At 37.0% G+C, this 25,140-nt stretch overlaps 1 protein-coding gene across 2 annotated transcripts in view; it reads left to right on the plus strand.

The window, feature by feature from the left end:
- LOC134651997 (C-type lectin 37Db) overlaps positions 1 to 25,140 on the plus strand; it is a 114,389-nt gene that overhangs the window by 71,411 nt on the left and 17,838 nt on the right. Inside the window, exons 1-2 of one of the 2 annotated variants that reach the window (XM_063507150.1) lie at positions 5,556 to 5,707; positions 23,969 to 24,069. In XM_063507150.1, coding sequence (XP_063363220.1) covers positions 5,599 to 5,707; positions 23,969 to 24,069 — 210 coding nt within the window. In that variant the 5' untranslated portion in view covers positions 5,556 to 5,598. Of the gene's footprint in view, positions 1 to 5,555; positions 5,708 to 23,968; positions 24,070 to 25,140 lie in introns of those variants that run through there. The other variant, XM_063507151.1, reaches the window with a different exon arrangement.

Below are 25,140 nucleotides of genomic sequence, written 5' to 3' on the forward strand. Positions count from 1 at the left end.
TGGCATACCCATCAATCTATTTTTTTTACTTAATGCTTGGGTATATTATAAATACTTAGAAAAAGTCAACATACGTTTTCGTTTACATGGGTATTAGAATTTGGCCAAGTCTAGTTATGGTCACATAGCGCCGGTACCGGTTTATGACAAGTTCTGAATCGAGCTGTCATCTAATAGGATGCAAACATCAATGCTAATTTGCTAATGAGTGTATCTTAATACATTTAAATTTTATTGCGTAATACAGGAAAGTCTATACCAATAGCGACACTATTTCTAGCTAGTAGACATCTATATTAGGTACCTAGTGTTTTTGTAGGTACAGTCAAATACAATTACACATCATATTTAAATTTAACCTCATCGGAATTGCTCATTATGTTTACAGAAAATGTACTTGACATTTTGAACACTAATCTCAGCTGCAATGGAAGTGATAAATGTAATGAAATATACGCCGGCCGATACGTACAGTCGGCCAAAAATGTGGTCTACCACCCTACGGTTGAGGTTTGTTTGAACGTCATGAGACAACAAGGTCGATTTAGTTTAAACTCCGTTAGAAAAGTCAACCTTAGCGATCGTTAGATCTCGCAGAAACTTTTGTCGAAACTGGTAAACCAGTTTCCTGGCCCACTGTACCTACATTAGTTTTGAAAATATCACAAATTGTCCGGGGCATTAGCATTATCTTGCCTTAAGAAATTTTCAACTGCCCATTTAAATGCAAACAGATATTAAATAGGGGGGATGAAGAATGGCGTCAACTTTTAAAGCCAGTTTCATGTTCCGGGCATGGGGCGGGCTCTGTTGTTGGCAGAAATTGATGACTGTCACCATCCCTGTCATTGACATTTAGGGCTGTTGTTTATGAAGTCGGAAGTTGTTACATATACTTCCCTTATGTGACCTTGTAAGATTACGCTGTGGAAGAAACTTAAGGTTCTAGTTAAAATTAAATCGATTGGCATAAAAAAAAACAAATTTATCATCAACGTAAGGCACTAAGTGTAAGGCCTGAGTGGAGGCTCAAGTTGGGCGTGCAGCGGGGCGGGGCGTGCGGCGTGCATGTTAAATAAATGCAAACGTATAGTAGCGGCCTTAGTGCACGCTGCTCAAATCGCTTGTGAGCCCGACGCCACGCTGCACGCCCCGCCGAACGCTCCGCTTCGAGCGTCCACTCAGGCCTTACACTAAGAATCAAAAATTAAGATATAGTTTGTCAAAGGACCGCCTCATTTCAAACACAGATAGAGAGAATCATACTATCTTTGTCTTACACTAGTACTAGCACCCAAAAGAAAAGGATGAGTATAGTTTTTTTTGTTCTTATGTACTTACTGACAAATTTGGTTTGTCCAACTAGTACAAAATTAAATGAGTAAATTGAGGAAGTACCGGTTAGTCTATATAATTTTTTATAGCAGCATAAGATTTAGTAGTAGCCCTAACCCACCCTGTATTTATTTATTTGTACTAGTTAATTGCCTGTAGTTAATTAGAGATAAAATCAGTCTTTCTAATAGATCACAAAGATCGGGGATTATATACTGCTTTGGCTAAACAAATATTTTATTTACCTGCCACAATTAATACAAATTCAGTTCATGTCCATAATGCTGTAAATAAAAATCGATTTTGTTTATTTATTTAGTAGCAAAGTTTATTTGAGCTGCTAAGTTGACAATGTCTTTAACTAGACATTACTTAATACAGTTAATTGAATTAACCATCGTGATCTTAAAGTGGCCTTCGGAGTTAATGCTAGGTGACGCTAGCCAGTCATAGTCGTGACTAAATAACCTTATTAACACTTACCTCAGGTCACCTGACGGCTAAGACTAAAAAGAGTAAAAAGTCGTGGACAACCTAAATTTTGTGAAGAGAACCATATAATTTTAGGTAGAGTCCGTTATGTTATAAACTTCATAATGATGTCAGACAAGAGATTTCTACTAGAGCTTGGCCTACCTTAGCCCTTTTCTAGGCCACTTCAACCTACAAGGTTTTCCCAAAAAATCCAAATACATACATATATTCTAATTAAACCAGCTTTGATGATGATTTTGAAGACATCCGAAAGTCAAATCTAATTTGAACCTTAAGTCCGATTGCTAAGGTTGAAATTATATTTTCTCGTTATGTTGTCGTTAAATCGTACAATGACTGGAATAGGGTCAATGATAGCCATAAATTCAGATCGATTCTGTTTTAACATTTGGATATGGTTTTCGTCTTATTTTGATATGACCTTGATTGGTGCCATGCTAATTGGTGCTGACGAAATCGGTTCCATTTTTATCGACTATCACTATGCCCGTCACTTTCGCACTTACATACTTGTTAGAACGTGACAGGCAAGGTGATAAACGATAAAAATGCTACCGTGCTACTAGTAGCGAAAGGCCCTAGGGCAGGAGTCGTTTTTTGCTCGCCTTTATTGATGCGCGTGATAAAATCGAAATGTAAGAAAGCCTGAGGCAAACGTTGAGTTGCAGGCGTATTCGAATTTTAGTTATTTGATCTGTTTCCGATATGATACTGATCTGTCAGTGTTGTGATGTTTTTGGTTGAAGAAATCCCACTTTTGACACAGACGGATCAGTATCATATTGGAAACAGATCGAATAACTTAAACTCGAATTGGCCTGTAAGGCATAGGAATAGCCAGTGTGCATTTCAGTTCCGCGGCGAGAAGTGCAATTTCCTGCGCCATGGAGCCGGACGTCTCGCCGGGAAATACTAATTAATTACTCAACTATATTCTGAGAGCCTACCGCGAACCACGTTCGACGTGTTGCCTCTCTGTCGCACTTGTGAATTCGTACGTAAGTGTGACGTGGTCGAACGTGGTTCGCGGTAGGCCCTCTGTTTCCTGGAGACCTTGAAATGTTGCGATAATCTGCTGGAATTTGACGTTTGCAACATGGATGCAGGAATCGATACCGGTATTATTTTCATACAAATTAACCGGTGTTCAATTTTGGTATCCCGGTATTTTTTGTATTTTTGCATTACATTCGGCTAGCCTGATAATGATTTGTTCTTACCTAAATACAATTTTATAAAATCAAAACAATATTGCACATTTAGGGTGTAATTTTAAGTTTTAGTTATACCGGTAACCATCCCTATATTAATGTACGGTCGATTTAACACTGCTGTACCAACTTATCTCGTGAATATTAATTTTTGCTCGCTTGCATTAATACAGATTAAGTTTTTGCCAGAAACCTATTTCCATTGTGTATATTATCATTATTTTGGTTATTACAGATTATTATGTTAATAAAGGTTGTATGGGTGTTAGATCAGAATAACTGAATAATCTTGAAATAGCATTTTAGTAATAAATATTTTTTATTGACTGCACTTGAATATTTATTTAATTAATCTGACATTCTTGAAATCATAATGTAAGTTTTAAAAGGTCACGTTATTAAACTGTTGTTGATAAATTGGTCAAAATGTAAAACAGCTCAATTTGATCAGTAGCAAAAATAACAGTCACTACATAGTATAAAACAAAGTCGCTTCCCGCTGTCTGTCTGTCCCTATGTATGCTTAGATCTTTAAGACTAACTACGCAACGGATTTTGATGCGGTTTTTTAAATAGATAGAGTGATTCAAGAGGAAGGTTTATGTATACTTTGTGAACCCGTGCGAAGCCGGGGCGGGTCGCTAGTTGGATTATAATTTACTACGAAGTTTGTAAATATTGCAATTGTGTAACAATGATTATGTACTGGCATTGCAACGGTATGTCTCCATTACAAAGTTAATTAAAATCTCATTACCAAAAAGGTAAATTATTTTATAAGTACTATTCTTGATTTACATAATTACCTCCAGCAATGTGTATACACAGGAGAGTACTTACCCTATAGCAATTATTACACTTACCTACCTACTACCCAACGATACATTTTATTTACATCTAACGCCTGTTAAACACAACTCACGATCTTAGATCATATTTGTTCCTTTAAGAATATTTGCCTCTCCAATACTCGAATATGCACGACCGATACTATTATAGAATCAGAAATGTATGCAGGTTATACAGCCCTACATCGCGACTAACAGGCTTAGGCCTATTCTAATTTTAATTATGGATCGGATATGTCAGTGTCAAAAGTGAAGTTTTTAGTTGAAGACATTCCTTCAACTAAAAACTTCACTTCACTAAGATCCGATCCACATCTAATCCAGATCGAATTAATATCCTATAATTAAAATTATAATACGGCTGTAAAACTTGCAAGCGCGCTGTAAAAAGTCACCATATGTAAACGGCCTAATATGACACTTCGCACTTAATCATTTCATAACCGTTCATGTTTTGTTTAGATCATTGTTCGATGACACTAATTACGCATTGCGCGTGAGTGGGAAGATTTGTTTTGCAACATAAGTGCATATTGATGAAATGTTCAGACAAATAAGGCTTGTTTGAACGAGGCTTAATCTAGTAATAACCTTACAAATTACTCTGCGTTATAACTTAATTGCAACTTGAATAAACTAGATTAGTATCAAAGGTATTTTTAAAATGGAGGTGCGAAAAACAGCATGCCAATTTAGATGTTGTTAAACGCCCTGTTTAAATATGTATAATACAACTAGTACATAATACGTAACTTCCTGTGATCCTTTTTTTAGATTTACAAAATACTGGCACTAAACTTGCGTTCGATAAACTGTGAACCTTTGTTATACGAATTGTCTACAACAGCCTATTCCCTAACTACAGGTAACAGTTTGGTGTCAAAATACATACCTATAATGAATGTCAGATCTCATTGACGAGCGAGATAAGTGGTTTTCAACCTCTGGTACCCTTGACCGATGTAAATTTAGTAGATTACATGCACAATGACAAAAACAACTGATGGCCTTTTGGTCTTCTTTGCCAGTTGAGAAAAACATCGTGACAGTTCATGAGATTCGTGTTACAATTTCCATTAGCCTAATAAAGGTTCTGTCACACTTTAAGCTCATCTTTCACTATAATTTATGCTCCGATGCTTATCAGGTTGCACATCATTGATAATTGCACTAAAATTATAGGTTGTTATAACGAAGAGGCGTGGTTTCACATGTTTGTTGTACCTACTTTTAAATTTTTAATTTCTCCTACGAAGATAGAAGGAGCATAAGAATGTCTCTAGTTTTTCGATTTTTTTGATAATCGAAGCCAAGTTTTATTTTGTTTATGTAATTTTTCATTTTATTATCTTTATCATATCAAAAAATGGTTTCCTAGTATTTCCAGCCGTATTAAAAGAGTAGCATTATTCAGTAAGCTTACACTCGTATGCAGTCGTATCAACCCCAACATATTACGTGTTTTATCTATTTGTCATAACTAGAGACTACAGAAACTAAATCACAGCTATGCTGGTATAAATAAACCTCTCGTAATTAATGGTCATCCACACGTCGTCTCATTAGGAAACCCAGACGCAACCTGCCATTCAAGTTTTAGAAGTAACCGATGCGAATTGAAGTCAGTTAACGCGCGAGCCTACCTATCACTACACCTAGGACCTAACTAGTGTATAAAAAACGTACCTGTGTAAAACAAAGTGTAAAAAATGTGCCAAAGACAGTTTCTGTGTTTTATGATTCTTGTGCTGATGAGCTGGATAGCGGATACGAAAACAGCGAATTATCAGGCGTCGCTAGGGCTTGGAAGCAAGTCAGGTAAATATTTTGATTAAGTTTGTGGGCGTGTGTGATACGGTGTATGATAATGGCTCAATGCCAAAACTGGATGTATTATGGTACTTGGTGAGGATTTTTGACAGGAATTACTTCTTTATGAATGTCTAAGAAATGTAAGCATGTTTATTTTAAATTTATTTTTGGAATTATTATCACTACATAGTATAAAACAAAGTCGCTTCCCGCTGTCTGTCTGTCTGTCTGTATGCTTAGATGTTTAAAACTACGCAACGGATTTTGATGCGGTTTTTTTTAATAGATAGAGTGATTCAAGAGGAAGGTTTATGTATAAATTGTTAACCCGTGCGCAGCCGGGGCGGGTCGCTAGTGTCTGTATATAATAAAATAATATATAGGATAGAAGTCAAAAAATATCTGTTTTAGTGTGTACCTAGTTAATGTAAAACACTGTACTTGAAAGTATTTGTAACATTTTTCGTCGCAAAAATATTTACGAAAAAGTGCCGGTTATCATGAAATTAGGTACCTACTTAATCCAGACCATGTCTAATTAACCTTTAAAAATAAAACGAGCATGCCGTAAATATTAAATTGCGTAAAAGGGCAGACATGTTGTCACTCCGTCTCGCCATATTTACGTACGTCAGGATTATGATGTACACTGAAGCCGGGTCATTATCAATTTGTTTTAGTTTTGGTCTTGTTATGATACGACTTTGGCGAGCCACGCGTAGCCAATCGTTAACGCTCCGTAACGTATCGTAGTCATCTCCCTCTATTACTCTTGTGCGACACTAGTGCGACAGTGACAGTTGCATTTCGTTCGCTACGGAGCGTTAACGATTACACGTTGGCTACGCACTCAGTGCAGAGGGCCTACCGCGAACCACGTTCGACGTGTTACCTCCCTGTCACACTTACGTACGAATTTACAAGTGCGACAGAGAGGCAACACGTCGAACGTGGTTCGCGGTAGGCGCTCATTTCATATTTATTTATACTGTCTTCGCTATCTCACCTTCTTCTGAGACTCTTGTAAGGTAAACGTACTAGTGCTCGACATGCTAATGCCCAATAGATGACACCCTGCTGTCACCTCTATTGACAATGACTGAAGTTTCAAGATGACATGTACTGGTACCGCGTCGAGCACCAGTACGTTTACCTTAACCCTATTCCCTTTAATTTGAATATGTGTATACAGGATGCTTCCTGTAACAGGAGCAATAAATTAAACTGTAGGCTGTACTCCTCAAACTGACCAACATTTGTTCAGCAGCTTTTGAAAATAACTCATGTTTTGATATTTATTACACTTTTAAGTTTATTCTAAGACGCAATGTATTGCAAATTTTGTTATGTTTAAAGCGTGACAAGCAACGTCAAACACACTGATGTCAGCATACATTGAAGGCAATATTTATTTTGTATGAAAAAGAGGAAGTCTAAAAGATTCATAATTTTTAAAAGTTGCTGAACAAGTGTTGGTCAGTTTGAGGAGTACAGCCTTTAGTTTAATTTATTGCTCCTGTTACAGGAAGCACCCTGTATATTATTATTGTCAAATTCTTCCTCCTCGTAGATAATCTTCCGCTGTTTATCTAGTCTAGCTTATAAGTTATAACTCAATGACACTCAAGCGGTCAGCTAACGTGTCAAGCACTTGTTGACGAAGCCTGTACCGGTTTTATTATATCTGTGTTGTGCTTTTGTTTAAAAAAAAACATCTTCTGTAAGTACTTATAGCTTTATTCTTTTAAAAGAAATGCTTTCAGCCTCAATGGTAGGCCAATCTGGCTAAAATAAATTTTTTATAGCTTTTATCCAATATAAAAATAAAGTATTTATTTATAATATAATAAAAAAGCTTACAAATATTAACATAATTACATGACGTAACTATTAGTCAAACCCGTTCCTTATCGCTTCCGGTGCAAAAGCGCCCATAATGCTCACGGCATTACCCCGCTGGATGACTATGGACAGCCTCTGCACCAGAAACGATTCGGAGCGGGGATCCTCTCCCTTTTGCCTAAGTCGACGGCCTATGTCAATATAGAATATAATTAAATATGTATCACAATGAGTAATGAGGCATAATGTTCGTCATGTCGCCAATTTCTCGTTTGTGTGTTTTGATCTCAAATACCCATGTATTTGTAGACCGGACCTCCACTGCTTTGTTTTTAATACACGTAATTATTTCACTTTTAAAACCTCTCGTATCCACGAACGCGGATCCACGTTAGTAGTTATTGAACTCTAATTAACAATTCATTAGAATTCAATACAACTTACTGCGCGGATCAGCGTTCCGTGACCTACACCAATATACTGTCACGTAAGTGTTGCTAAAGTGTAGGTAAATACTTCTGGTTTTAGATAATTGCCATTTTGAAAATTATCCTGTACAAAGTATCCAAACTAAATTAAACAGTAAATGTCTTAATATAACAATTAATGTCCTTGAACTCCTTGACTGTATTACGTCTTTGTGACCTCTGAGATGCGATTAGAAATCACCTCTGGTGACTCTCAAATTTAATTGCCATTTCTATGTTAATAAGTACCTATTAATTAATTAAAATAATTAAAAGTGGTTATGTGAAATTACCAACTCTATTTTATTTTTGTTAAAAAATAGTAATTAGCTTATTAATTACTCGATTGTCCCTATTTTGATAAATGCAGCGTATAGTAACAAAATATCACTACATTACCTAATATTCATTTTCATACAACAAACAATAAATATTACACATTGATAATAACTGCGGTATTCGGAAAACAAGATCCGTTCTAGAGAAGAGAACGATACGATATGTACTAGATACCGGCGGTCTAGCATGAGTTGCGTTCTGGCGCGCGACTCCATACATCTTGCGCGACTTCAAGTATGGAGTCGCGCGCGAGAACGTAACTCATGCTAGACCGCCTGGTAGTTTAGATTTCAACTAGATATCTTTTGCAGCTCAATTCGGGCAACCAATGTCACTTTTACGTTAAATTATCGTTATCGTTATATACATATTATTAAATTATCGTAAGTATTAACCTTTTCCACGCCGTGTCAAACACAAAAGCTGTCACTTGGACGCCACATCATTGAAGTGTCAAAACTGAAGTTGAACTTTATTTATATGCACGTAGGTCGATGTTGCTCTGTGGTCTGTGACCGATTAATCGGTCTTTGGCGTTGAACCTACGGTGCGTATATATCGGTCATTGGCGGCCAAAAGGTTAAGATCGTTTCAAAATCGTTTTTAGATCTAAAAATACATAACGAGACGTTTTAGACATTGCGAAAATCGTTCAAGTATTTCTCTAGAATCGCGGAAATGTCAAATTTGACAGGCTAGATTTTAAACTTATCGTTGTCGTATCTTGGTGATGTCTAATAGATATCTAGTTCAAAATCCGAATCGGGCCCTAAGTCATATCACATTTTAGAATCAGCCGTAGGTTCCAAGTTTTCAGGATATGGAAAGTACCTACATTACGCCCTTAGACTTCAAAGCGTCAAGTAAGTACCTAATTACAACTGCATTATTACAACATTAAGTCACAGCCAGTCATAAAGGCTAACGCATAATGGACAAAAAGTCGTTTGGTAACCATTGAAACATGTGTTACATTGGTTTAACCTTTACAATAATCCCTAGTTTCATCATGATTGAGTGAGCTACGGCGTGTACGTGACAGTTGATATTATTGTAATTTGATACGAGGCCTATTCAGGTTTTAAAGTATGATAACAATGTTAATACTTACTGTCTATCCTTTTTGCACTAACATGTGTATGCGAGTGGGACGCGCTGAACATTGTATCTCTCCAGGAGACGAGCGTTCATTGTGGGTTGAAAGTTGTGTTTTATAAAAATATTCCGTTATAATTAGAGATAATTCAATTAAAAATATGAAATTAGAATACAAGGGTTGGCACGGCGAGGTGAACTTGAAAAAAAAAATTAGCCACAACCACACACACACACACACACACACACACACACACACACACACACACACACACACACACACACACACACAGGCGGGCTAGTCAAGGTGACGATCGCTGTCGCTTAGCCATCGAATCGCTTTGTGTCTCTCTATCACTCTTCCATATTAGTGTGACAGTGACAGTTGCGTTTCGTTCGCTACGTAGCATTAGCGATTGACACCTCCTCCTTCAGGGTAAATAAGTCGGTTAAAAATAAACCCTATTGCTTTGCCCTAAGTTTCTATTTTGCATTAGATCAATTACTGTGTCTACATATTATTTAACGAAGTTTTACTTTAATTATATTTAATTTTAGAATCGTCGAATTTTGATTTTAGAACCATCTCAGTGATTACGTGGCCGATGACGGACGATACAGTGGACAATAAAAGGTAGTCAAAATATTTTTTTTGCAATAAAATAATCTACAATATTTAAAAACATTGATATTTTTAAATACAGTTACGTACATTATTAATTGGAGAGAGTTTAGTTTATGTCTAACTAGACAGTATGACGACAACATACTAGTTTCTAGTACTTATACGTTAATTATGCAAACGCAATTAAATATAGATTAATATAATAATTAATAACAACTAATCGAAATCACGTTAGATACTCGTACTATCTGAAATACAACCAGTGATTAAAAGTAAATTAACTGGGCTAGTTTAACTGCAAAAAGACCACTATATTGATAACAAAAAAATATGACCGAGTGTTTTTTTGACAGCCGGCTACGCATATTTTTTTAAAATATAGGCAACCTTTAGGTTTGAGTCCAGTAGATAATTTTAGTTGCTGTAAAAATTCATTGCTATATTCAGTGCTTGAGTAACAAAATTCTTGCGAATAGTTAAGACGCTTAAGACATATCCTGGAAACTACGGTGGTTAAATAGCTTCAACTACTTAAAACTGTTCGTGTATTAGGTACTATTGCTAAATGAACCAAATATAGGCGAGTCAAACTTCAAGAATACAGGGTGATTCAAGAGACGTGAGCAGGATCAAGCCTACGCATACAGTAAGTTATAAACAACTGTTTCGTATCAGTATTTGTGAGATTAACTTTAATTTATTTTATACTGTTTAAAAAAACGTTTTAATTTATTTACGACATTTATGGTTTACCCTCTTTGTTTAATCCATAACAACTGCCAAATTGAATGTCATCGGAGTCTGGTTTCTTTTGAAAAATCGTATCTCACTCAAGTGTGAAATTGTATTTTCTTCATACTCAAAGTGCTGTCATAACGTTTAAAAAGGTTTTATCTTTGTTAATTAAATGTTGTTAATTAAATTGGATACCCTATCCATGATTGTAGATAATTAAATTTGTCCTTGCCAAAAAGTATAAAAACAGAAAAAAAGCGTGATTGTTTTACTTAAATATAGTGGTGAACGATTCTTTTACATTAAGTGATTGTGTAGGCTTAATCCTGCTCACGTCTCATGAATCACCCTGTATTTGAAAAATAGCAGCCAATACTTACGACACAGGGAAAAAATCTTATTATTTTATCAAATATTCAGATGTTTTTCTTCATAGTCACACTACTACTATAGGTACATAGATTATAAACTTACTAGAGTTTCTAGTATCTTCTTAAAATGTTCCCTCGTACGGCTCGTACCTACTTGCTTTGTGGATCCTGGTCACCTCAACCATTTTTTGCCATTTCACTCTATCAGCCTTCCTCGATGTAGTCTTTCCAACGTTTCATTTGCCTTCTTTGGTCTTTCCTATTGCGTTGTATTTCCCTAACCTTTTAATGGATACACATACCACTAAGTTATTACAAATCTAAGTTGGTAGTTCTGCTGGCTTACTGGAAAGTCCGACTCATCTGTTTCTCAGCCAACAGGAACACCTGGGGGTCTACCGCGAAAACCAATTTTCGCAAATTGCGGGGATCTTTCTCTTTTACTCTCATTAAGACGTAATTAGAGTGACAGAGAAAAATACCCACAATTAACGAACTTCGATTTTCGCGGAAACCCCTGCTGCTAGCTTGTTATCGCATACCTCCAGTTTGATTTACTAGCTACGCTCCAACGAATCCAGGCCTTCCAGGCCTTGGCCCTTATTCCAAGAGTATAAGGCATATATTTTCTGATTGCTGGGCCCTTTAATACGTTACTGACGTGGAAAAATAATGATGCAGTGGATCCGCGTCGAGTTTAAGGGTACCGGTAGATGTGTTTTGTTTACGTTGATATCTGAAGCGCTTATATTATGCTGCGAGTGATGTCAAATACATCATTTTAAGTCCAGAATCTGTAAAGTTTGAATAAAGCTCATATGTACCAGTTTATGACGACAGTTCTAAAATATAGCTTTAGTTTTAGTGGTAGTACCCATGCCATTTTGTTGGTTACGGCTTAATGAACCTAAGTCCTATAATATATTTTACTTTTTAACTTCAGGAATGAGTGGTTAAAATTATTCAGAGTCCCTAGCACCTGGAAACTATAACAAGTGGGGATGCGGAAAAACTTACATGCACTGGTTCTGCGTTTTCCTCCTTATAGAGTCTCCAGTCTCCACTGATTCGGCGGCACTTTATTTTGTTGTATGTATACTTAATTATAGGGATCCCTTTGGTTTCATTTTCTTCAACACACAATATATCGAATCGAGTTTTATTTTACATGTATTGACGTGACATGTGACATTTTTTTCTCTTTTTATTATCGCCTTGCCGTCTATATTGAAAACCCGACAAGGAGGTCAGAATTCATAGGTTAAGTATTTAATACGTGGCGCAAACATTCCCCCGGCCTTGAAAGGAATAGCTTTCAAAAAGTTATTTAAAAATAAATCATTTACTACATAATAGCATCCTTATTGCTCAGAGAAAACTAAATTGACATAAACATATGAAGCCTCCATAACTTGAGAGAGATAACTAAATACTAATAGAAATATGAAATTATATTATTGAGAAGGCAAAGGACATAATTTGACCAAAGGTCTTTTAAGTGTGCCTGATTTTGTTTTAACCAAAGCAACTCTGGCAATACCGTCCTTGCCTGGAAAGAGTTGAGTTATAAGACCTAACGGCCAATGTAGAGGCATAACATTATCTTGAAGGATGACTACAACAGTTCCTTCCTTAATAGGCTGAGAAGGAGTATTCCATTTTTGTCTGGTTTGCAACGTGTGCAAATACTCATCGCGCCACCTCTTCCAAAATGATTGCGTTAAGCGATCTAATAATTGATATCTTTGCAAAAGATGATCAGATGTTACCTCCGCAACAGACGCAGCTGGAAGATATTTCAATGGAGTAACATTAAGAAAATGAGCTGGCGTCAATGCGGAAGGTTCAGCTGGATCAGAGCTTAACACGGATAGCGGTCTAGAATTTAATAAAGCCTCAATTTCACATAGAATTGTCATTAATTCCTGAAATGACAAGATTTGTTTACCTATCGTACGAAACAAATGTGATTTGACGCATTTAACGTTACTTTCCCAACATCCTCCAAAATGTGGAGCACTGGGGGGAATAAATCGCCAAATTATTTTATTGGCTGATAGTTCAGTTTCCCAAGCGTCTCGATACTCATTCGCAAGGAAATTATGAAGTTCTTGCAAATATGTATTGGCTCCCTGGAAGTTGGTTCCGTTATCGCTGTACATATATTTTACAGGACCACGTCTGGATAAAAACCGCTTAAATGCTGACATAAAGCTTGCTGTACTTAAGTCAGTTGCAAGTTCTAAATGAATTGCTCGCGTTGTGAGACATGTGAATAAGCACAAATAAACCTTTTGACTCTTCACGCCTCTTCGTCGAACAGGTGTACAATACAACGGACCAGCGTAATCACAGCCAGTATGTATAAAGGCTTTCTCAACTTGATTTACCCTGCACGCTGGTAAATCTGCCATCATTGGGGAGTTAGCCTTTGGCTTGGTCCGGAAGCAGTAATTGCATAAATGAATGCGATGACGAATAATACATCGAGCTGCTATGATCCAGAATCGATGTCGTATAATAGATATAAGAGTTTCAGGTCCTGCATGTAAATGGTGTCGATGATAATAATCGACCAGTAGGTTAATGATGTGATCACGACGTGGCAATAACAAAGGATGTTTATAATCGTAATCTTCATCAGAATTACTGAGACGTCCTCCGACGCGAAGGATTCCATCTTGAATAAATGGCTTCAGGCTTGCTAAAGCTTTTGTAAACCCTTTTTTCAGGGTCATATCTAAAATATGTTGACTGAAATAAACTCTTTGTAGAGCTCGTACGATTTCTAATTCGGCTGCTGTTAAGTCATCAGCACTAATAGGGCCTTTAGGTAATCGTTTTATAAATTTTAAGATATAGGCAACTGTGCGTACATATTTAACCCATGACGAGAACCGTTTAGACAAATCATAAATTAAGTTGTCGTTCGAATTGTCACAAGTCACTAAAGAAACCGTTTTTTCTTCAGGAACGTTGACTTCGTCTGGTATAAACGCCTGAATCGGCCATTCGTTTTTCGGGAGTTTCATCCATGGAGGGCCTGATAGCCATAGAGGATGGATCACCAGTTGAGCTGGAGTTAAGCCTCTAGACAGGCAGTCGCTTGGATTTTCTGTTCCCTTAATATGATAAAAATGATCGCTTGATAAGTTATCTTGGATCTTGGTAATTCGATTGGCCACAAAAGTTTGCCATCGATGAGGCGACGAATGAATCCAACAAAGTGTCACTGTTGAATCGGAGAAGGCCAACACAGAGTCGATTGGGTATCTGGTTGAGTAGGTATCAACCACCCTTTTTATAAGTTGTGACAATAGCAATGCTGCGCATAATTCCAGTCTTGCTAGGCTGACAACCTTCACGGGCGCTATCTTAGATTTAGCGCAAATTAAATTAATGACACCTCGGTCATCATTAGGAAAAGTGACGTAGGCATAAACCACTCCACCATAAGCTCTTTCACTAGCATCTGAAAAGCCGACTATAGTTAATGAACAGTTTTCAATGACACCAATATGTCTGGGAATGCTAATGTTAGATAGTAGCGGTAGTTCACCTTGGAACTGTTGCCATTGGCGTACAATATGATCAGGCGGCAATTCGTCCCAATCAATTTTCAAAAGCCATAACTCCTTTATTAGAAGCTTAGCGAACACAATTACAGGGGCAACTAGGCCCAGAACATCGAATAGTCGAGCTACCGATGAAAGAATGTTTCTTTTACTACACGGTCGATCGTCGGGACTAACCTGGAACTTGAATACATCTTCACCAGGATACCAACGCAGACCTAAAATCTTCAACGTTGTATCATCGTCGAAGGTGACACTTTGGGATAAATGTAGTCCTTTCGGTATTTCTTTCAGAACAGCTGCAGAATTTGACGACCACTTTGCCAGTTGGAATCCACCTTTCAAGAACAAATCCAGCAGTTGTTTAGTCGCTTGCACAGCTTGGTCTTCATCAATAACGGAACTGGCTACATCATCCATATAAATATCACGAGATGCAATTTCCTTTGCGAGTGGGTATTTATCACCTTCATCAGCTACTAACTGTTTGACAGTTCGCAGTGCCAGAAAAGGACTGCTACGTAGACCGAAGGCTACCCTATTATACTGAAATACCTTTATAGTTTCATCAGGATTAAACCTATAAAGTATACGCTGATAAGGACGATCCTCCCCCCGTACGTCAATACACAGATACATTTGACGTACATCAGACGTGATAGCAATACCAAACAATCGTAAGTTTAGGAGAATGCAGAACAAGTCAGCTTGAAGACTTGGTCCTGCGTGAAGTATGTCATTTAACGATAAACCGCTTGTGGTCTGTGCACTAGCGTCCAGCACAATTCTAACCTTTGTGGTTATTCTGTCAATTTTGACAATTGCGTGGTGGGGTATGTGATAAGCATCATTTGACTTATCATTTGGAACCTCAGATAAATATTTTTTATCAATATGTTCACGGATAACTTCATCATAAGCTGGTTTTAATTCAGGTTGCTTGACGAATTTTCTTTCAAGCGCTAAAAATCTGCGTTCAGCAGTCTTGTAAGAATCGCCTAAATTGCTTGGGTCCAATTTAAACGGAAGTGCTACTTCATAACGTCCGTCTTCCAAACGATTGATTGTATTCTTGAAAATATCTTCAGCTTTTTTCTCGTCTGGACTATGAATCACTCCTCCATCCAAATCTTCAATTTCCCAGAATTTTTGCATTAAATTTCCGACATCAACCGAAGTAAAATACCCAGCTGCTGAGTAGGAAGCGTCAACTGCGGGAGCATCGCCTAGTATGATGTACCCCAGTGTAGTTTCTAAAGCGTCAGGCAAACCAGGTTCGTTTTCAATTTTATCTGACATTAACAATTTGGTGAATAACTTAACACCAAGAAGTACGTCAATTTCACCTGGAATCGCCCAAGAGTCATCTGCTAGATGTAAATTATCAAACAGATCAGTTGCAGATTGATCAATATGACAGGTCGGTAAATCAGGCGTGATCTCATCTAAAACAAGCGCTTCGATAGTATATTGATGTTTAGGATCATATCTTGACCTAAATGTTAAGTTGACAGTTCCTCGGATGGGTTGTGTTATCGTTGTTCCACCTAATCCATTTATTGACGTCACTGGGCTGCTGTGTACAGGAAGACCTAAATTCTTGCAGCACTTCAATGTAACGTAATGTTTCTGTGATCCTGGATCCAGCAGACATCTCAAAACCTTGTCCTTGCCGTTACGCCCACTAGCGAGTACCTGAGCAGTGGCGAGAATTTCCGTCAAGGGTGATGTAGTCTGTCCCGATGCCGAATGAGTACATACAGAGGCACCGTTGTCCTTTACGGATGAACTTGTGCTAGCTTCACTATCATCCTTAGATGAAGACTTGGACTCGTTGTTATTCATTGCAGGTTTTGAGTTTTCGAAGTGTAACGTTGTATGATGTTTGCCTTTACATTTACGACAAGTTTTCTTCGAGGAACATTTCGATGCAGTATGATGCGTGTTCAGACAATTAGTGCACGCGTGAGTTTCCTTAACGAAATTAAATTTTTCGTTAGACGTGAGTTTCATGAAATTATTGCAATTATAAAGTTGCGAGTGATCATTACTCTTGCACATAGCACATGAACTTCCGTTGTCATGCCCTTGCGTGCTAACATACGCTTGGGGCGTGCGAGGGAGGGGAGCTCGCACGCTGCTAGTGTTGGCAGCGGAGCCGCTTTCAGCCTTAGTTGGCGTTCGTTGCGATGTCCGATATAAAATCTTCACTTGTTCCCTAACGAAACAAATGAATTCGTCATATGTAGGCATTGTAGAAGAATTCCGAATAGACATCTCGAAATTCTTTGTGGTATCTGAATCTAATAACTTAAGACCCAGGTGAATGAAAATAAAGTCACTTAAGTTTTCGAGCTTGAGTTGTCTTATTGCTGAAATAGTAGCAGCAAACGAATCAATTATTTTTTCTAAATTAGATGCCGAAGGACCGTTGATGTTGACAGGTTTCATCGAAAACAGCTGGTTTAAATATGACGTAGCTAATGCGCGTTTATCATCATATTTCGCGATCAATGCTTCCCAAACTGTGTTGTAATTTTCTGCGGCAGGTATAACTCCCGCACAGATCGACTTTGCCTTTCCTGTCAAATGACTAAACAAATAATGAACACGCTCAGAATCCGTAAGTTTTTTTATTCTCATGTATGACACGCTTAAATGTTTCATAGAAGAATGGGAAGTTTTGAATATCTCCATCGAAAGAAGGAAGTTCAATCCGAGGGATTTTAATGGAGTCGTCCTTACATGAATGGCTCGAATCCCTGGATGTCGAAGGGCTCGGAGCAGGTGCATCAATTTTTGAAATTTGACATTTGATTACGCAGTAGAGATCTTCAAACGCATTCATTGCGTTGTAGTTGACGATGTACTCCGGGTCCAACTCCAAGTTCAGAAGATTGACTTCATCCATCAACTCTATAAATTCTTTTCTCAGTTGATCGACCAATCGAGCTTGCGCGATGAACTGCGACAAAGCCTTCTTGTCACTGCTTAACTTTGGAATCATGTCATAAATATTTTGTAAACGCATGAAACATTGAGCACGTTTTGCTTCCGCGAGCTTAAGTCGCGTTGCCATGGTTACCTAGTTATTACTATGACAGCACGAAAAAATATGAACAATTTGTGCTAAGATGCACAAATAATTATAAATTATATTCAACTTGTATAATACCTTAATGCAAGTCGAAGGAAAATGAAGTAAATACGAACGTTCCGCTTGTATAATACCTTAATACAAGTGTAACCTTCGCAATAGGTTAATTACAGTTTATGAAAAACTGAGGCTTTTAGGAATAATTTACCCGTAGCTTTCAGTTTAGTAGAGTGTATTTAGTAACTTAAAATACACTGAAATTATATACTTAACGAATATGGTGTGCAAAAATGTTCCGTGAAAATTATGTCACAATATGACAGTTACAAAATACGAAATTTATTTGTAACGCATTTATAAGGTAGCGTGATGAATAATCCCACACGCTACGCGTAAATGAAATATTAAATAAAATAACAGACAATAAAAATAAATTAGTTTACTGACCGTACTTTGAAATAGAATTATGACGGGAACATTTTTTTGAAAATTAAGAAACCGAAAGGAAATCCGAAATTATATTTTGTACCTACGCGATTCAGTGAGCAACAAGGTTATTATGTAATATTTTTAAAGGTAAATTTGGAAACCGGTTCAAAGGCCAAAAAATGGGGATGCGGAAAAACTTACATGCACTGGTTCTGCGTTTTCCTCCTTATAGAGTCTCCAGTCTCCACTGATTCGGCGGCACTTTATTTTGTTGTATGTATACTTAATTATAGGGATCCCTTTGGTTTCATTTTCTTCAACACACAATATATCGAATCGAGTTTTATTTTACATGTATTGACGTGACATGTGACATTTTTTTCTCTTTTTATTATCGCCTTGCCGTCTATATTGAAAACCCGACAAGGAGGTCAGAATTCATAGGTTAAGTATTTAATACGTGGCGCAAACAACAAGTATAGATAAATACTAGGCCAAAACTTATTTGCGACCGTGAATCATCCAGATCCGTGAAATAAAGACAAAAATTAAAAAGTTTAAACTACATAACACGGAAACACGGAAATGTCATCATTTACGTGAAAGTAGATCTACTCCGAAAGGTCACGCAATCAGCCCCAACATACAATTATAAAGCGGTACTGAGATTATCGTTCCATCGATTACACTGTTAATGGACATAAACCTTATTGCCAATGCATAAGGTCCACTGATGTTCAGTCAAAAGTGTTCCTGTTAGTACTGATAACACCTTTGAGTCAATGTCAACTGGAAATATTTCTGTGTTGAAATGCTGTTAATATTTCACGCCGGTATCGACGTGCAGATAACTAGTGAAGTGTAAATTTACATTTCAGTAAAAAAAATATAATTAATTGTTCTTGCAAGGTAAAAACATAAACTAAGAAATCGCCTTGTGAAAAGCGTGGACACTATCAGTAAGAATGACATGAATAACATTGTCATTCCTTCGTCTTATTTCAATTTTCTTATTCTTTAATTTTATTCCATTCATCATCATCTTCCTCGCGTTGTCCCGGCGTTTTGCCACGGCTCATGGGAGCCTGGGGTCCGCTTGGCAACTAATCCCAGTAATTGGCGTGGGCACTAGTTTTTACGAAAGCGACTGCCATCTGGCCTTCCAACCCAGAGGGTAAACTAGGCCCGTATTGGGATTAGTCCGGTTTCCTCACGATGTTTTCCTTCACCGAAAAGCGACTGGTAAATATTAAATGATATTTCGTACATAAGTTCCGAAAAACTCATTGGTACGAGCCGGGGTTCGATCGAACCCGCGACCTCCGGATTGCAAGTCGCACGCTCTTACCGCTAGGCCACCAACGCTTTAATTTGATTCCATTACTACACTGTCAATTCAATTATAATGTCAATGCTTTAATGGTGGTGTCTTACGATCTAGCATAAAGCGATAAGTACATAATACATTACGATCACTCTCAATAACTATGTCTGCTTTTGATTGCCGCGACCAATACAAAATGTATCACAAGTGTTGTGGCAATTAGACGCAACCGCAGAGATATTTTCAAAGCTATTTATTTACATTTTCATTTTTTGACCCATTAATTGCACATTATACCTACATCAATGTGTATATATAGAACAATATTAACCACTTCCCGCAATATAAACGAGATAAACGTTATTGTTTAATGTACAATTTTTTCGACCAATCCATTACAAATTCTTAGTCTAAAAATAGGTGAGTAAAATAACAAGTATCGCGTGTATGTAGCTACTACATTAATGCGTCATTACACAACACGATTTCTTGTCAGAAACAGACAAAATAAGCAGCAAAAACACAATGTTTTGATAACACAATTGTGGCCTACTTAGAGATAATCTTCAACTTTCTAACATTCCAAATGAGCCGAATATGGTTGGAGAATTACCTGCGTCAATTGGGCGACTGTTGCGTAAGGTTATAACGGCATACTATCGTCAAAGCTGATTGACCATTTGTGAACATTATTACAAAGATATAAGACCTACTAATGGTTAGTTGAGAGTGCTGGCTGTTGATACATGTGTTCGTGTTGTTGGGCCACAGACAAGACATCCTCTAGACTGAGCATAGTAACGCTACCCCCTCTGCCACTTATACGGTAGCACAGACAAGACATCCTCTAGACTGAGCATAGTAATGCTACCCTCTCTGCCACTTATACGGTAGTTTTACTGCATCTTCGAGTCAATCCCGTGCCATGATTGGTCCGTGTCTTTGAACGGACCAATCACGGCACGGGATTCGCTCACCTCGTCCCCCCGCACCCCCGTATTTTTGGCAGCATCGGTTTCATGAAATAATTGCTCTAAACTCAGTCTAGAGGATTCCTAGTCTATGTGTTGGGCACACAACTGAGGCTCTACCGCGAAAAACGAAAATCGAAATTTCTTTATCTGCCTCTCTATCGCTGGAATATGATTGTTTTTCGTGATAGGCTCTCAAGTCATTAGATGGCATCACATTTCTGCCAGCATCATACGACAGCGACATTAAAATGTGGTTCGAATACCTAATTCGAATTTTGATTTTCAGTGCGCATTTCAACACATTATATTTAAATACACATTACTAACACAAAATAAAGATCAACAAATAACACTTTTCCGGCTATATAATATATATCGTCATATTCGTCATATGTCTACATAGATATTACTTATATTTATACCTACATGAAGGAACAACTTTATCAAATATGAATCGTCCATTTATTTTATATTTACATGTTAACTTTGAATAACAAAATGATTCAAAAATCTAACCCTAAACTTGCCTGGGGCATTGTACCCAGGACACTATTTATCAAATATTGAACAAAAAGTCATGTAATTTTCATTTATATTACATGTAATAGATTGATTACATTTTAAGAAACAAATTATATCATTACTTCCGTTTTTAGTTGCAGATCATTTTAAAAATACTCAAACACATTTAATTTTTCGGAAATGAATATTCAACAAGAAAAATAGGTACTTTTATATAGACAGTTCCATGTTTAATGGTTTCTTAATACTTCTTTTAAAAGGTACCGTAAAATGGGGTGAGTAGGTGCAAAACTGACATTGAAACCTTGATAACATTTTATTTTTACATATGAAAACTGAATGGTGTCATACAATAAGTGTTCCGGACGTTTGTATTTTAGTTTTTATTTTATTTTGGGTAAACAGGAAATCCCACCTCACCCTGTAGTCCCTCGTATTTGGGGTGAGTTGGGTTTTCATACAAAGGTGATTTTGGAAGATTATTGGATCGATTTTTTTTTAAATGAGTATTACTATAGCTCCATTTTAAATTGTAATACATTATTTTTGTAGCAGTAGCCTTAAAAACCCATCTCACCCCCCTTTCATCCGTTCTCTCCCCATTCATAACCCAACTCTCCCCGCGAACCCTACTCACCCCATTTTACGGTACTTACTTAAAACTTCAACGTGCTAAAAGTACATCGTCAAGTACTTGTACAAGAATAAATATGCCAATTGCTTTTATTTATTACGATACAAAGTCAATGAAGAAAGGAAAATTAATGCACAACAACCAATGTAAACATAAGTAGCCTGTTCCGCCGTATTTTATTGGATACAATGTGATCTTATCGACAGAGTGCAAAAATATAAGTTTCTTTAAAACGCCATTTAAGTTTATATGCCCGTAAACAAATATGTACTTGAAAAGCATTGTTTAAAAATCACTTTGCACCGCACATTTGACGACAAGTCATACCGGTCTTTTTAACTTTTCAATGCAGCCGTTTCTTACAATATTTTCCGTAAAACTTCTCGTTGCCAGGTCAAGTGGTAAAAGCAAGATTCCTTTTGAGTCGGCTGAACATTCCACTTTTGAAATGTTTACTTTTATTTTGATACCATTCGGCTCCTCGTTAACCGCGGAGTTTTCGCTTTATTGTCTCACGAATATTCAAAAAACTGCATCGGCAAAGTGAATTTAAGAATCCATTTTAAAAGCTTTGCTCAAAGTCAGAGACCGTAAATTCTTAATGACGTATTTTTGCTGTGGAATCCCGCTTTGAACTGGTTTAGCCTGATTTTTTTGCACTGCATCATTAATAAAAGATGTCAAGCATCTAATACTTGACTGTGTTACACTGTTACGTCATGCATACGCGGTTTTTTTTATCAATTCGACTTAACCTTGGTATTGCAGCGTAAATTCACATTAACCAATTACCATAGTGACGAGTTTCCAGTCTAACAGAATTTTAAAAGTTGAGAGTCCAACACAGTAAAAAAAAAGTATAGGGTAGGTATGGATTCCAGTAAAAACATCCTATTCAGATTCTACTTCGGGTGTAAGGGACAACCTAAAACACTTCCCACAGAGAGTGTTTTAGGTTGTCTTCTCTTTTTATTATATATCAATGATCTCCCGAAGGAGATCGATGCCAAATGCACTTTATTTGCAGATGACGTTTCTCTCCTTTTTGATTTCAATAATACGGAAAATTTCAATGTAAAACTAACACAAACCTTAAATAATATAAATGAATGGATGCGCGACCATAATTTAACAATAAATACAAATAAAACTAAATTAATACAATTTTATCCTCATCAAAGAACGCCTCTACAATTAGAATTATCACTAGATAACACGGAAATTGAAGAAGTAGAGCATTTAAAACTCCTAGGTGTTACTCTAGATAACAATATCAACTGGAAAACTCACATCGCATGCGTTAAAACGAAAATATCTCAGTTTCTGTACGGACTCTTTACGCTCCGAAAGACAACAAACTTTGGTACAGCACTGTCAGCTTACTATGCCTTTACACAGTCTTGGCTACGTTACGGGATTGTAATATGGGGCGACAGTACAGATGCACACGACATATTTGTTATGCAGAAAAAATGCGTTCGTGCATTGGTGGGTATCCAAGAACCCGATAGCTGCAAGCCACATTTTTTTGAGCACGGCATACTTACGCTACCATGTCTTTATATTTTAGAATTATGTATTTATGTCAAAAAAAACATACACTTGTTAAAACAGCTGCCAAATCGAAGGCTAAAATACAAACTTGAGCTACCCGCGCCTAAATTACAAATATATAGGAAAAGCCCTCTTTATGCAGCAGCTAAATGCTACAATCATATTCCAGACTTTATAAAGGCAGAGGAAAGGGATACAACATACGCAAAAAGATTGAAATGGTTCCTTGCGAGAAAAGTGTATTATTCTATTAATGATTTCTTCGCAGATAGCTTTAATATGTAATTTATTAGTTCTATTTATATAATTTAATACGATGCTACTTTTTGTGCTTTATTGCATGACATATGTAAATATTATAAATCTTAGTTTAAGGAAATGTTTGTCATACCCTTTTAGGGTCCATGAGGTACTTACTTGTATAAATGTTGTAACATCTCTTGTTGTAACCATGGTGCAATAAATAAATGATTGATGATTGATTGATTGATAAGTATTAATTATCTACAATCCTTAAATAAAAGAATTTCAGTAAAAAAAAATTTAAAAAGTAATTCGTATACTCAACATACCTCTCTCTCTTGTTTCATCACTCTTCGCTTTGAATGGTGGTAAAGTCGATATGTTTTTAAATGAGTGTTTTAGCCTAATGCTTTGCTAAACTGCATTTTCCGTTGTTCTCAGAATGTTCGAGCTGCAGCGACGATGAGCTCGGAGTCACGCGGTGGACCATGCCGCTTCTCAAGACGGGGGAGAAAAGATACTATCTAGGAATATTCTTTAAGGTAAACACTTAAGGGCCTACTGCAGCCGCGTCTGGCGCTTCGTAAACCACGCCCGCTAGTTCTTCCCTCCCCGCTAACACGCACACATGGAAACGCTTCGCGCCCCACGTGAAGTTTGTGTGACCTTTTAGCACCATCTAACGTTACAGAAGTTAACTACCATTATACGCGGTCGCTGCGGTCGGCCAGAAACTTAAATTCGGAAAAAATTGAAACAGATGGCGTTGTTACTTGTTCATAATAGCAAACAATAAAATAATTAATTCATAAACCTGCATATTTATTGTTGTTTTGGAAGACGTTAACAGCATAGAAGCAGCAGCGTATATAGCATATAAGTTAAGAGTATTGATAATAAGAAAATAGCACAAGAACAGAAAAGAGATTATTTTTGATAAAATATGATGAAAACAGATTTACTTGATTACGCTCACCTGACTTTGCGGTCACTAAATGCAAATTTCAACCTTATTGTTATGGGGTTACAATACCCCTGGGGTTGCAGGCGTCCATAGTCGTTATTATTATAAATGCTTTGGTTGAAATACTTTTTAACCCTCGAATTTTTCATAGGTACAGTCACCTGCAATAATATGTTACTCTTCGACGGCCGCAAAAATATGTGACACGCTCTTATGGCTCTACAAATAAGATCTAACATGATCTACCGCAAAACGGCCTTCGGTGTGTAACATATTATTGCAGCTGACTGTACTCGTATTCATTGTTGTATAGGTAGGTATTAATATCTTTTATCCGATCGATTTGCATTTATTTGAAATAAATCACAGTGTTTAGTAATTATATGTTTTATTGAATAAGAGATTATTTAGTTATGTAAGGAATACAGGGTGCCTTTTTGAAACACTCATTTTTAGGGTTCCGTAGCCAAATGGCAAAATACGGAACCCTTATAGATTCGTCATGTCTGTCTGTCTGTCTGTCCGTCTGTCCGTCCGTATGTCACAGCCACTTTTTTCCGAAACTATAAGAACTATACTGTTGAAACTTGGTAAGTAGATGTATTCTGTGAACCGCATTATATTTTCACACAAAAATAGAAAAAAAAAA

This window comes from Cydia amplana, chromosome 11 (genome assembly GCF_948474715.1).
Source record: "Cydia amplana chromosome 11, ilCydAmpl1.1, whole genome shotgun sequence".
Taxonomy (NCBI): domain Eukaryota; kingdom Metazoa; phylum Arthropoda; class Insecta; order Lepidoptera; family Tortricidae; genus Cydia; species Cydia amplana.